The 14,960-nt window shown below is 47.2% G+C and overlaps 1 protein-coding gene across 1 annotated transcript; it reads left to right on the top strand.

The window, feature by feature from the left end:
• The first annotated feature begins 363 nt into the window (after nucleotides 1-363).
• On the top strand, nucleotides 364-13,476 carry LOC309398491 (ATP-sensitive inward rectifier potassium channel 12). Its single transcript, XM_081965435.1, has 2 exons — nucleotides 364-905; nucleotides 12,070-13,476. The coding sequence occupies exon 2, from the start codon at nucleotides 12,160-12,162 to the stop codon at nucleotides 13,462-13,464; it is 1,305 nt and encodes a 434-aa protein (XP_081821561.1). The 5' UTR covers nucleotides 364-905; nucleotides 12,070-12,159; the 3' UTR covers nucleotides 13,465-13,476.
• Nucleotides 13,477-14,960: the final 1,484 nt, after the last annotated feature.

Genomic DNA, 14,960 nt, shown 5'->3' with positions numbered 1-14,960 from the left:
GGTTGGAGCTGTGAGTATCTGGATGCAAAGCTCACGGCAGAAGGTTAGATGGAGAAGCTATAAAAAAAAAAAACCCAATATGGGCACCTTTAGAAGTTTCCCAGAGTTTCCCTGGAGTTGAAGAAGGCAGCTGTCTTGACTTTGGGGGCTCAAAGATCTGGAGAAAGCTGCTATGCTCGCACATAAGCGGTAGGAGGGAGTGAAGCCTTGTCGGAGAAGCTCGCTCACAGAGGTTGCCTGCTCCGTCAAGAGGCTTAGCAGGGGAAAAGCGGTCAGCGTTAAAACAGAGCCTCCCTCTCTCTCTCTTCGTCTCCCTCTTCTTGCAACAGCCTCAGTCACCAACAGCACCAAGAGGAGAAGACAGTGGCCACAATTCCGGAGCAGAGAGAAGCTGAGCACAGCTGCTGGGCAGACAGACCAACGGCTGAGATGTCCAACCACGATTAAAGTGGGATCCTGAAGGAGACTTTGGTCCGTCTCTGCTGGGAGCTCCTTTGGCATCTTCCCAACCTCACTCCAACAGGGTACAGCAAGGAGTTTGACATTAAGACCTTCCTGTAACTGGATTCTCTTGGATCCTACCTTTTTATGATTATTATTATTTTTCCAAGCAACTGTCTCGACAGCTGGGTTTTTAGAAACCCGTGTCTTTCCTGCTCAGGGAAGGGAAAACTTGGGGGTGTGTTGATTTCGTTTTATTTCTCCTGGGGCCCCCGTCTTCCTTCTTCTGCTGCTTTTGGAAGATTTGGGTCCTCTCGATGTTTCTAACAGAGCGCTGGGTGATCTGCCCAAAGGGCAGAGCTGACGCCCGAGACTTATGGGAGGTGAAGAAAGAACTCAGGATCCTTTCTGGATTGGGACTTCAAGGAAGGATGAAGGCCCCGAGGAAATCGGTGCAGTGAAAGGTAAGTGAGATATGGGAGCTCAAAAGTCCTTGCCAGTGAGATAGGTAGATAGAAATCATGTGGGCCTATAACTAAGGAGGCAGGAAAAAATGCATCCTTTCAGCTAACGGTTGAGAAGGAACTCCAAAACACTAGAAAAATGCTCAAAGTAGCACGAGAATAACAGAGTTAGAAGGAACCTTGGAGGTCTTCTAGTCCAAATCCAGATGTTGTGGGGGTTCCAACAGTGGAGGCTTTTAAGAAGACACTGACAGACGTCTGTCTGAAAGATGATAGGGGCTTCTTGCTTGAGCACAACAGAGTTGGAAGGGACCTTGGAGGTCTTCTAGTCCAACTCCTGCTCAAACAAGAAGCCCCTGTCATATTTCAGACACATGGCTATTCAGTATTTTCTTAAAAGCCTCCACTGTTGGAGCCCCCCTCAACATCTGAACGCAAGCTGTCCCACTGATTAGTTGAGCTGGGATTACAGAATGGCAGGCTCGGAAGGGACCTTGGAGGTCTTCTAGTCTAACCCCATGCCAATCAGGAGACCCTCTTGAAGACTTCCAGTGTTGGAGCCCCCACAAGTTCTGGAGGGGAGGCTTTCCCCTGTTTGATTGTTCTCAACGTCGGGAAATGCCTCCTTAGTTCTAGGACCGATCTGTCCTCTCCAAAGTCAACTGAGTTGAATCTTAGGTTTGTTTAAAAGAAAAAACAGAGCTAGTATGCCATACCGTGATGGTTCAAGGCTTGGCCTAGGACTGGAGAAACTCGGATTCGAATTCATCTTCAACCATTTTGCATTCAGACAATCTCTCTCAAGCCAGCCCATCTCATGGGGTTACGGTTAAGGCTCTAACTGCAGGTCCCCTGAAGGTCTGAAGAAGGAGGAGGAGGCCCCTCCAATGTATCTTTGAATGCATAAATCACCTGAAACCCCACAGCCAACCCATGAGTTTTATTCTGACCAGGGCAGGGACCTCAGCTAGGTCTGTGTCTTGAAGGAATTTTCTTTAGCCTATGAGTTGGCAAAAAAAAAAAAGTCTGCCAAAAAAAAAACCACCAATTGAGCTTCTGTTATTGTCCCTGCTTATTCTGCCTCTCCAGCCAACACCTGGACATGTGCTATCCTTTGTGTTTCTACAACGAATGAGATAACAGATTAACAAAGTTGGAAGGGACCTTATAGGTCATCTAGTCCAACTCCCCGCCCAAGCAGGAGACCCTACACCATTTCTGACAAATGGCACTCCAACCTCTTCTTAAAAACCTCCAGTGTTTACCAGATTAACAGAGTTGGAAGGGACCATTATAGGTCATCTAGTCCAACTCCCCCACCCAAGCAGGAGACCCTACACCATTTCTGACAAATGCCAGTCAAGTCTCCTCTTGAAAGCCTCCAGGGATGCAGCTCCCAAAACTTCTGAAGGCAACTTCTGTTCCATGGGTTGATTGCTCTCAGAAAATTCCTCCTATTTTTCCAGGTTGAATCTCTCCTGGTTCAGTTTCCATCCATTATTCCTTGTCTGGCCTTTGGGGGCCTTGGAAAATAGTTTGACCCCCTCCTCTGTGGGGCAGCCCCTCCAATATTGGAAGACTGCTTTTCTGTCTCCCCTAGTCCTTCTCTTCACTAGAGTAGCCATGTCCAGTTCCTGTAACCGTTCATCGTAGGTTTTAGTCTCCGGTCCTCTAATCATCCTGGTTGCTCTTCTCTGCACTTTTTCTAGAGTCTCATAAGGTGATGTCTCTAGTTTTGATGTCTTCTTCATAACAAGCATCACACGCCATTCAGAGAAAACAGCCAGAACATCCGTCTCCTTCCCATGTGGTGGGAGAGGACAGGCAAGTGCAGACAGATGCTTCAATAATGAGTTTTCAGCCACCTGTCAAACTGTGGGTGATTTCTGATGAGGGTTTAAATGTTGTCCTGAAAAGAGCCCTGGATCCACATCCCAAAATAGTCCACTGGGAGGACCTGGGCTTGAAGGAAAACAGTGAGTTGAAGCCAGAGGAGCCAATACCATCAATGAGAGTCATCCTTGACAAGAAGGCAAGAGAATGGCCAAGTTGGCAGGTAGAGGCCATGGCTAGGAGAACCTCCCAGTACTTAAGAGAGTAGACAAAATGGCACCACCAGCTTTTAATTAAACCCTAAGAGGACAGCCATAAGAAGTGGGTATCTGGATGCAAAAGGATTGGAAGAGTTGTAGAAGAGATAGGATAACCATTTGTCTGAACAGCTATAAGGTTTTCTGCTTGAACATGTGGTTGGACTAGAAGACCTCCGTGGTTCCTTCCAATTTTGTTATTCTGTCAACCCCTACTCAACCGCCCTCGTTGGCAGAAGCAGAGTAAAGCCTATAATACCATCAACACCAAGTAGTAGAATTAAATTCTCTTTCTCCGTTTAGATTGACCTACCCTACAATTCAGGAATCGCATCCTCAAAAAAATGCTACATCTCCCTGTTGAAGGAATCTGTGTTCTAGTACTTTAGAAAGTTCTCCTCTGGCATTATGCTGGCCAGTGGCTCTATGGATGTCTGTTTTGTCCTAAGCCCACCAACCAATAAGAGCCAAGCCAAGCCAAACCCTTGGTCATATCATCAACCACATCCTTGATGAGACTGGAACATGAATAGAGGAAGAGGAGGTGTAAGATATCTCTGAGTTGGCTCTTTTGTGGCCTAAGGATGAAAAGAAACCAGCTCAGGAGGATGTGTTACATCAAAACCCTTAGAAGGACATGAGGTGAAGTCCTCCATTCTTAAACTATCTTCTCTAAAGTCATTCGCCTTCTGTGTTTTACCTCACATGATCCTAATCTTGCAAATTGCTAAGCCATCAAAGAAATACCTCATTTTCTTGAGCAGATTACAGATTAACAGAGTTGGAAGGGACTTTGTAGGTCATCTAGTCCAACCCCCCCACCCAAGCAGGAGACCCTACACCATTTCTGACAGTCTCTTCTTGAAAGCCTCCAGGGATGAAGCTCCCACAATTCCGAAGGCAACTTCTGTTCCATTGGTGGATGGTTCTCACTGTCAGAAAATTCCTCCTTATTTCCAGGTTGAATCTCTCCTGGATCAAGTTTCCATCCATTCTTCCTTGTCTGGTCTTCGTGTGCTTTGGAGAATAGCTTGACCCCCTCTTCAGATAAGGAGAAGCTGTCTTGTAAAACAGACCGATCAATTCTAACTTCCCCACCATCCATGAATTTGTTGTTGCTGTTAGTTGCAAAGTCGTGTCCGACCCATCGCGGCCCCATGTACAACTTTCCTCCAGGCCTTCCTGTCCTCTACCATCCTCTGGAGTCCATTGAAGCTCACACTTTGGTGACTCCATCCAGCCACCTCCTTCTCTGCCATCCCCTTCTTCTTTTGCCCTCAATCTTTCCCAGCATGAGGCTCTTCTCCAGGGAGCCCTTCCTTCTCATTAGGTGGCCAAAGTCTTTGTGTTTCCTCTTCAGGATCTGGCCTTCTCAAGAGCAGTCAGGGTGGATCTTCTATAGGACTGACCAGTTGGACGGCCTTGCAGGACAAAGGACTCGCATGATCCAGAATTCATGCTCCAAGCACATTTTTGGAACAAGCAAAATCCTGGCTGGTCACTCTTTTTTTTAACAGAAAAAGAGAATTGGAAGGGACCTTGGAGGTCTTCTAGTCCAACCCTCTGCTCAGGCAGGAAACCCTATAACCACTTCAGACAAATGATGCTACAGTCTCTTCCTAAAAAACTTCCAGTGTTGGGGCATTCACAACTTCTGGAGGCCAGTTGTTCCACTGATTAATTCTTCTAACTGTCAGGAAATTTCTCCTCAGTTCTAAGTTGCTTCTCTCCTTGATTATCTTCCACCCATTGCTTCTTGTTCTACCCTCAGGTGCCTTGGAGAATAGCCTCATTCCCACTTCTTTGTGGCAGCCCCTCAAATATTGGAAGATTGCTATCACGTCTCCCCTAGTCCTTTTTTTCATTTGACTAGACATACCCAATTCCAATTTGACTAAAAGCCCTGTGAGATGATAAAGCCACAAGGCCATTCCAGTCCCATCCCAAATCTTCTGTTGCTCATTTCCATTCTTCAATTTGCAAGATGAGAGAATTGGAGGACTGATTTTCATTCAGGAGGCATGAATTGCTAACCTCTATTACAACAATGAGAATACCGATGGCTGTTGGGAACAAGCAATTTTTTAAAAGAAAAGTGTCATAATAAGCGTGAGAAATAATTTATTACATATTGGACATATTCTGACAGTGAGAACAATGGCTCAGTGGGACAGCTTGCCTCCCGGAGTTATGGGAGGTTTTCAAAAATAGACTGGCCAACCATTTGACTAGGATAAGGTCTCCTGCCTTGAGCAGGGGGTTGGACTAGAAGACCTCTCAGGCCCCTTCCAGCCCACGGAATCGTTATGCTATTCTTATTAATAAGCATAGAAATCTCTCATCCTTGCAAAACTCTCCCAGACTTCGATATCAACTTCCAAACTCGGAATGCCCCTTCAAGATATATTCAAACCTTGAAAGTTTGCACAAGACTTTCTAACATATGTTTGATGCGCCGTTCCTGTAATCATTCCAAAAATTCTTTGGCAAAAACGGCACACCCAACAATGTCTTTCTTTCCCTATCAGCTGAGTGTGGAAAAGGGGCACTCATTTAAAAGAAGGCAGGGGAGGGTGGGGAGGGGAAAAAAAATCACACCCGGGGAAAAAAAATAGCGTGCCACAGAAATAGTAATATATTTGCACAAATGAAGAACGTTAAATTTTTATTTATTTATTTTGTTTAAAAAAAAACACCCTCTTCCTTCTGAGTTATATATTTGGAAAGCGCGTCCAACTGCCAAGGTAATATTTTCACCCCGGCTTCCGTGTTTTTATCTAAAGCTAAAGATAGCTTTTATCTTTAGAAATTGGGGTGTTTTGTTTTTTTCCCAGAAGCTCCTTGCAGACAAGAGTAACACCCTGGGCGTTCATTTCGGAGCCCTTCAAACAGCGAGGGTGCGATTTTTTGCAGGGAAGTTGTAAAAACCGTCTGCACCCCAGCCCCCGCCTGTGTGTTTTGATTCCGATTCTGGTTTCAGGGCCCTGCTATGTAAGGAGTGCGAGAGCTATTTTTTGCCTTCGGTTCTTAGAAAAAAAAAATGTGACGGGTTTATTTACGAGATGTGTGCACCGGAGAAGGCAACGTTAAGAAGAAATAGGTCAATGTGGAAAGGTGAGGCTTTGTGTGGTCCCCACTGTTGTGACCTGCTTTTCCACGGGGCGGAAGGCCGTGGATGGGGGCCACCGAGGTCCAGAGCATGGATGGCGTACCTTTTCAGCATCGAGTGCCCAAATGCATGTGTGTGCATGCGCCCGAGGGCTCCAAAACCCCAAAACCAGCTGGCTGGTGCACATGTGAGTGCCAGCCAGCTGGTCTTCGTGTTTCCGGCACACACATGTGCACCGGCCAGTTGTTCTTTGTGCACACTCGAGCACTAGAAATCTGAAGATCTGCTGGCAGGCGCAGGCATGTCTGTTTTGGGGGCATTTTTGGCTGTTTTCTGGAGCTCGGGTACCTGCAAAAACCAGCTGGCTGGTGCACATGCAAGCCAGAAACCAGGAGAGCTGCTTGCGATGGCACACATCCCCACAGAGAGGCCTCTGCATGCCACCCTCTGGCATGCATGTCATATGTTTGCCATCATGGGTCTAGACCAGGGGTGGGTTCTTGCCAGTTCTAAGCTCTTCTATAGAAGAGGGTCCACAAATCTACCGTGCCATTTAGAACCGGTTCCAGCTCCCTCCCCCCGCCTGTCCGCACATCATCAAGATGAAGAGCGAGAGGAAGAATTCTGGGAGTTGAAGTCCACAAATCTTAAAGCTGTCAAGTTTGAACACCCCTGGGAGTTTTTTTCTAAAGGGTTAGGGGTGCAAAGGTCTTGTAACTTGACAGCTTTAAGACTTGCACACTTCAGTGCCAGAGTTCCTGAGCCAACATGACTGGAGGAGGAATTCTGGGAGTTGAAGTCCACAAGTCTTAAAGCTCTCAAGTTTGAACACCCCTGGGTTTTTTTTTTCTAAAGGGTTAGGGGTCTTGTAACTTGACAGCTTTAAGACTTGCGTGCTTCAAATGCCAGAGTTTCTGAGCCAACATTTTGGTTGCTAAGCAAGAGTGTTGTTAAGTGAGTTTCACCCCATTTTACCAGTTGGCCATGCCCACCCAGTCACATGGCCAAGTAACTTTTTCCAGGGCTTGTAACTGCAAACAGTCGCTAAACAGATGGCTGTAAGCCAAGAACTACTTTTATCACTTTCTAAGCCATTTGCAACAAGACTCCAGTATGAGATCAGTTACCTGCATTGCATAGACGTTTACTAACTAAAATGAAATAATAATGATAATAATAATTTAAAAAATTGCACCAAACAACAGAGAGATAATCTTAAAGATCAGTATGCTGGGTTAACAATGCTTGAATAAATGCATTTAGGGACACAGTGGCTCAGTGGCTAAGACACTGAGCTTGTTGATCAGAAAGGTCGCCGGTTCGAATCCCTCACACCACGTAATGGAGTGAGCTCCCGTGACTTGTCCCAGCTTCTGCCAACCTAGCTGTTTGAAAGCACGTAAAAAATGCAAGTAGAAAAATAGGGACCACCTTTTGTGGGAAGGGAACAGCGTTCCATGCGCCTTCGGTGTTTAGTCATGACGGCTAAATGACCACGGAGACGTCTTCGGACAGCGCTGTCTCTGCGTTTTTGAAACTGAGATCAGCACCGCCCCCTAGAGTCGGGAACAACTGGCATGTATTTGCAAGGGGAACCTTAACCTTTAAATGTATCAGGCTTTAACATTCCACAAGATCTTTTTTTTTTTTTTTTTTTGGAGGGAGGAGGTTGGTTATTATTGACCACACTTTCCGCTTGTCTTTTAGCTAAATTTAGCCAAAAATCTATATATTTTAACCTGCTAGGGTAGATTAGGCCAACAGAGACTTCAAACTGGCCCATCCACCTTCTGTAGCTGTGGCTTATTACCCTGCCTTTCAAAACCATCCTTAACTGGAATTGCCCCAAATGAAGACCCAAGTTACCAAATTAGCTGGAATCGGTGGTTTGCACACTACTGAAAAAAGGAGCAAATTCTGCTTTATAAGTCCCACTCGCTAAGTTCATACCGGCTAACAATCCAAGCCCTTTGGAGCTGTCAAACTATCAATCATCCTGATAGACCAGGAAAGAAATCCGAAGGGCAAGATCCAAAATATAGCATCAACGAGGAGGGGGGGGGGAGGGAAATAAAGATACTAAATCCCAAGGAAAAGAATAGTAAGATTTGAGTTAAACCACCTTACCTCTTTATTAAATGAAGTTTTATCCGGTTTTTCATATTGTCCTGCTGGAATACATTTTTCTCCCCTGAAAGGTAAAGATTCCCCTCGCACATATGTGCTAGTCGTTCCCGGCTCTAGGGGGCGGTGCTCATCTCTGTTTCAAAGCCGAAGAGCCAGCGCTGTCCGAAGACGTCTCCGGGGTCATGTGGCCGGCATGACTCAATGCCGAAGGTGCCAAAGACACACAAAACACTCTTACCTTCCCACCAAAGGTGGTTCCTATTTTTCTACTTGCATTTTTTTATGTGCTTTCCAACTGCGAGGTTGGCAGAAGCTGGGACAAGTCACGGGAGCTCACTCCGTTATGCAGCTCTAGGGATTCGAACTGCCAAATTGCCGACCTTTCTGATCGACAAGCTCAGCGTAAAAAATGCAAGTAGAAAAATAGGGACCACCTTTGCTGGGAAGGGAACAGCGTTCCGTGCGCCTTCGGCGTTGAGTCACGCCGGCCACATGACCACGGAGACGTCTTCGGACAGCGCTGGCTCTTGGGCTTTGAAACGGAGATGAGCAGCGCCCCCTAGAGTCGGGAACGACTAGCACATACGTGCGAGGGAAACCTTTACCTTTAACGTCTTTGTGGAGACGAAGGAAGGGAGCAATTTCCCCCATCTCTCTCTTAGGAGAGGAAGCCATCAAATTATACTTCGGGAATGAGAACCGATCATATTTCAGGCCGTCCAACGATCAATGGGTTTCTAGGAATTGTTTCAATATTTATTTATTTATTCCGTGGAGGGGTGGGGGGAGAGATCTCTGCAAACGTCCATTGATTGGCTATCGATGCATTTCAGGGGATCCTAAAGGGAAAATTGGAGAACAATTGGTGGAAAGAAGCCAATGGGGTGGGGGGTGGGGGTGGAGAGAGAGAGAGAATAAAAGCGAGTATTTTTGAATAAGCCATTTTCGTTTTCTTCCGGGCCCTCTCAGGATTGTTCAAAAATGCCGAGGAGAGCGTAGTAGATCCGCCCCAACCATCCAAGGGGGACAGATGTCCCAGGCAGATGGCCTTCCCGCCGAGAACAGTTTGTGAGGCAGATCTTGTGACTTTTGTCTACGCTGGAGGAAAAGGGGAGTCAGGGTGCAGGGTGGAAGGAACGGAAGAGCTGGTCTCGAAAAGAGATATTCGGTTTAGGCAGGGGATGGGTCACCATCAGGAAATCCCAGCAACGTCACCCGGATAGGGAAGTCCAGAAACCCAGCGGGAAGAAGCCAAATTGCCAATAATGGAGACCTAGTGTGGTGGAGGGAGGGAAGTGGTGGCTGAAAAACAAGCTGGTGAGTTCTAGTCCTGCGTTAGGCATGAAAGCCAACTGGTTGACTTTGTGTCAACCACCAGGAGTTGGGGAGTTCTAGTCCTGCCTTAGGCATGAAAGCCAACTGGGTGACTTTGTGTCAACCACCAGGAGTTGGGGAGTTCTAGTCCTGCCTTAGGCATGAAAGCCAACTGGTTGACTTTGTGTCAACCACCAGGAGTTGGGGAGTTCTAGTCCTGCCTTAGGCATGAAAGCCAACTGGGTGACTTTGTGTCAATCACGAGGAGATGGGGAGTTCTAGTCCTGCCTTAGGCATGAAAGCCAGTAGGTGACTTTGGACCAATCCCTCTTTCAGCCCAATCTCTCAAAGGGTTGCTGTTGGGGGAAACAGGAGGAAGAAGGAAAATAGAATAGAATAGTATAAAGAGTAAAATATAGAATAGAATAGAATAGAATAGAATAGAATAGAATAGAATAGAATAGAATAGAGAGTAAAATATAGGATAGAATAGAATAAAATAGAATGTAAAATATAGGATAGGATAGGATAGAGAGTAAAATATAGAATAGAATAGAATAGAATAGAATAGAATAGAATAGAATAGAATAGAGAGTAAAATATAGAATAGGATAGGATAGGATAGAGATAGAGTAAAGTAGGATAGGATAGGATAGAGTAAAGTATAGGAGAGGAGAGGATAGAGAGTAAAATATAGAATGGAAGGGAAGGGAAGAGAAGAGAAGAGAAGAACAGAGTTGGAAGGGACATTGGAGGTCTTCTAGTCTAGTCCCCTACCTAGGCAGGAAACCCTACACCACTGCAGACCAATGGTTATCCAACATCCATATGAAGTACCTTCACCCCTTGAGTTGACCCAAATGCATTAAAAAGCAGAATAAAATAACACCAGGGCCATCCAACTTCTGTGTCTCTGCCAAAGTAACCACACGGACCTTGAGCCAAAGGAGATCTTTACCTCCTCCTCCTTTTTTAACCAAGGGTGGCTAATGGAGGCCCTGCAGGCTCGGCCGCTTGAAAGACCCCCGCTTAAGAACAGGCCTTTCCCCCTCTTCGCTTCTCTGCAGGGCGCTAAATATCAGCTTTTGTTTGGCCTTTGGAAGAAGAGCAGAGAAACGGCTTTGCTCCATTTAAAAAACAAACACAGTTAGGCCAAAATATATATATATTTTTTAAATTTTAAAAAAAGGAATTTTTAAAGGAAAGCCCCTCAGGGATATTCTCCTTTTGGGGGATGGCATGAAAAGGGCCTAAGTGCTAAGGATAGCTGTGTGGCCTACTTTTTCCGCCTGCTTTGAAGACCTCCGCTAATGTGAGGAGGGGGAGCCATCTAGAGCCCCCCCCACGCATCCCGGGGTTTTTTCCCAGCCCCCCCCCAAAATCCACCATCTTGAATCCCACAACTCAAACCCCCAGCCCCCCAAAGCCACTGCCGGCTTGTCATTTTTAAGGTGACAGAAGGCGAGCGTTTTTAAATAGACTGAGATAATCAGGTTGGCTGGATGTAATTTAATGTTAATTAAAATGTAAACTCAGCAAAATCAGATTTAGCCTCCGGTCAGCTGCTTGGAAAAGCTAGGGAAATAGCAGGCGGCTTGCAAAACGTTTGCCTGCCCACCCACCAAATAAACCCGTTGGTCAATTTCAGCTTTTTCTCTCTGTTTCCCCACCCCCACCCGTTTTCAGAAATTGGTGCCAACTACGATGCCATGAAAGCAGAAATGAGTGTTTGGGGGGGGGGGGGGAAACAAACTTAATTTAGAGTTCTGGAGACTAAAACAGATGACGAACGGTTGCAGGAACTGGGTAGGTCTAGTTTAATGAAAAGAAGGACTCGGGGAGACAGGATAGCAGTCTTCCGATATCTCAAGGGCTGCCCCAAAGAAGAGGCAGTCAAGCTATTCTCCAAAGCACCCGAGGGTAGACAGCAGTGAGGCAGAGGAACAGCTGGAGCCTGTTCCCAGCGTGCGCATGCGCAGAGCTGCCAGAAGACAAGAACAACTAAGAAAGCAGGGTCGACTTAAAAGTAAAGCCACTCCTTGGAGGTGATTGGCCCCTCCCATAGGAAACAAAAGAGGAGCGAATGGGGAAGGGGCTTTTTGCAGGAAACCATTTGTTCCTTTGATTGTTTCAAGAGTGGAAAGTTCTGTTTGTGACTATAAGAGACTCTGTGCCAAGTTTTGCCTTGCCCTGAGTTTGGAAACTAGTTATCTGGCAGCTCTCCAAACGAGATAAGGTTCGTGTGGATAAACATTCCTTTGAAAGATGGAATTTGGTAAAGCCTTGCTGCCTGTGAAGGAAAGGAATCCACAGGCATGTAAACAAAAGAGGTTTTGCAGGGACCAAGACTCTGCTTCTTGCTTTTTAAGGAAGCCTGGGCCACAACAGCAGCCACGATTGTGAGCGCAAACAATGGTCACGAGCCCCTTCTTTTTGTTGTAACTTTGAACAGCCACTAAGTGAACTGCTGTAAGCTGAGAACTACCTGTAATTTACCTCTCTTTCTGCTGTCTTTTTGTTGCAGAGACTCTGCTCAGATCAGCCTGCCTGTTCACCCCGAAACCTTTCCCCTAGAAGCTGAAGGCACCCAGAGTTACGACAGGCCAACTCAGGGATGAGCGCAGGCAGGGTCAACCCTTACAGCATCGTATCTTCTGAGGAAGACGGGTTGATCCTGACCACCATGCCGGGAGTGAACGGCTTCGGCAACGGTAAGATCCACACGCGCAGGAAATGCCGGAACCGATTCGTCAAGAAGAATGGCCAGTGCAATGTGGAGTTCACCAACATGGATGACAAGTCCCAGAGGTACATCGCCGACATGTTCACCACCTGCGTGGACATCCGGTGGAGGTACATGCTCCTGCTCTTCTCCCTCGCTTTCCTGGTCTCTTGGTTGTTGTTTGGCCTCATCTTCTGGCTGATCGCCCTGGTCCATGGGGACATCGAGAAGCCCACCAAAGACGAAACCTTCACCCCTTGCCTCCTGCAGGTGAACGGCTTCGTGGCTGCTTTCCTCTTCTCCATCGAGACCCAGACGACCATCGGTTATGGCTTCCGCTGTGTGACCGAGGAGTGTCCCCTGGCTGTCTTCATGGTGGTCCTTCAGTCCATTCTCGGCTGCATCATTGACTCCTTCATGATTGGTGCCATCATGGCTAAAATGGCCAGGCCCAAGAAGAGAGCCGAGACCTTGCTGTTCAGCCACCATGCTGTGGTGGCCATGAGGGATGGCAAGCTTTGCTTGATGTGGAGAGTGGGTAACCTTCGGAAGAGTCACATTGTAGAGGCTCACGTCCGCGCTCAGCTCCTCAAGCCCAGGATCACCGAGGAAGGGGAGTACATCCCTCTGGATCAGATAGATATAGACGTTGGCTTTGACAAAGGCTTGGATCGTATTTTCCTGGTCTCCCCCTTGACAATCCTTCACGAGATCAACGAGGAAAGCCCCCTGTTTGGCATTAGCCGGCAGGATTTGGAAACGGACGATTTTGAGATCGTCGTGATTCTGGAGGGCATGGTGGAGGCCACGGCTATGACCACCCAGGCTCGGAGTTCGTACTTGTCCACTGAGATCCTCTGGGGTCACCGTTTCGAGCCGGTCCTCTTCGAGGAGAAAAAACAATACAAAGTGGACTACTCGCACTTCCACAAGACTTACGAGGTGCCTGCCACACCCTGTTGTAGTGCCAAGGATTTGGTGGAGAACAAGTTCCTCCTTCCGAGCACCAACTCCTTCTGCTACGAGAACGAACTCGCCTTCATGAGCCGCGAGGAGGAGGAGGAGGTGGATGAAGGAGATGAAGACTGCCGAGGCTTGGACAATCCATGTTCAGAGGACCAGCCTGAATTTGACAGGCTGCCAACATCTGTAGGACCCCTCGATCAAAGACCATACAGGAGAGAATCGGAAATATGACGGGGGGGCTTCCTCGGCGTTTCTTGGGTCTCTCCTTTCTCCCTCCCTCTCGCTAACCTTCTCCAAAAATAATAATAATAATAATTATGCAGAACAATGCAAAAAGTGCCATAGGGATGCCTGGGAATTCGTGTCGGTTCGTCGGGTGTTGTGTTTTGTGGTCTTTTCCGAAAACAATTAAGTGCAATAATCGCTGAACGGGCCATGGGCTTCAGAAGGCAGTGGCCCTCCCAGGTTACAATGTCCCGCAGGGCAGGTCCCAAAGGGTGGCCCCCGGGGTTTATTTTTTTGCAGCTAAAACAGAGACACACACATGCATGCATGTCTGAGTTGTATGCTTTGTGCGGAAATGCCAACGCACGCTGAGAAGGGAGTGTAGGGAGTCTCTCCTTCCCTTTGTGGAAAGGTAGTTTTTTTTTTTAAGGCGATGGAAGAAACGTCCTTCTGGGTTCAGTGCCAAGTGGGGGAAAAGACACTGGAAACATGGCAGCTGTTTGGAAAAATGGTTTAATGGTGGACAGGACCACACGGCTTGAGTGCCTGAGCAGAAAAGGACTGAGATGCTGAGAGAGTCTGAGTTTTATACCCTCTGTTGGGCCTCGCCTTTCTGTTTCTTGTTCCTGTGTAAGAAATGCATCCCACTGGCTATCAGACTCCCAGGGGGTCCTCCTGAATGTAGATCTTTGTTATGTACAATAGACTGGCTCAGGCCTTAATGGCCCGTTGACAAAGGTGGGGAGGATGATTTTCTGCCTCCCTTTTAGGGGGAATTATTCTGCCCTTTTAATATTTCCTAAAATACTTCATTTTCTAGTGGAGGGGTGGGTGCTAACATCCTACAAAGGCTAGTATTAGAGTGCTTTAAAAGAAGAGAAGATCGGGAGACCAGGCCCCGTGTGATTGTCTCAAATCTACACACTGCCATGAGATGGGGATTTTTTTGCACTAAGTTGAGATGGACATTTCTTGCATGATTTTACTGTGCTGTCACAGGAATGGTAAGTGGGCTTCGAAGAGCAACCAGGGCAAGAGGTGGAGCTCCAGGATTGGTTCTACCATTAGGGGGGAGGAAGTCCAAATGGCAATTGCACAAGATGTCCTCTATAGCAGGGGTCTCCAACCTTGGCAACTTTAAGACTTGTGGACTCCAACTCCCAGAGCTCCTCAGCCAGCTTTGCTTGTGGACTCCAACTCCCAGAGCTCCTCAGCCAGCTTTGCTTGTGGACTTCAACTCCCAGAATTCCTCAGCCAGCTTCGCTTGTGGACTTCAACTCCCAGAATTCCTCAGCCAGCTTCGCTTGTGGACTTCAACTCCCAGAATTCCTCAGCCAGCTTCGCTTGTGGACTTCAACTCCCAGAATTCCTGGGAGCTTTGCTGGCTGAGGAACTCTGGGAGTTGAAGTCCACAAGTCTTAAATTTGCCAAGGTTGGAGACCCCTGCTCTTATAGGAAGACGTACGAACCACAGAGAAACCTTGGGTGGTCAGAAAACTTGG

This window comes from Natrix helvetica (genome assembly GCF_964273705.1).
Source record: "Natrix helvetica genome assembly, chromosome: 13".
In the NCBI taxonomy this organism is placed as follows: domain Eukaryota; kingdom Metazoa; phylum Chordata; class Lepidosauria; order Squamata; family Natricidae; genus Natrix; species Natrix helvetica.
The sequence above is the reverse complement of the archived record's forward strand: the minus strand, read 5'-3'. Positions and strand labels throughout refer to the sequence as shown.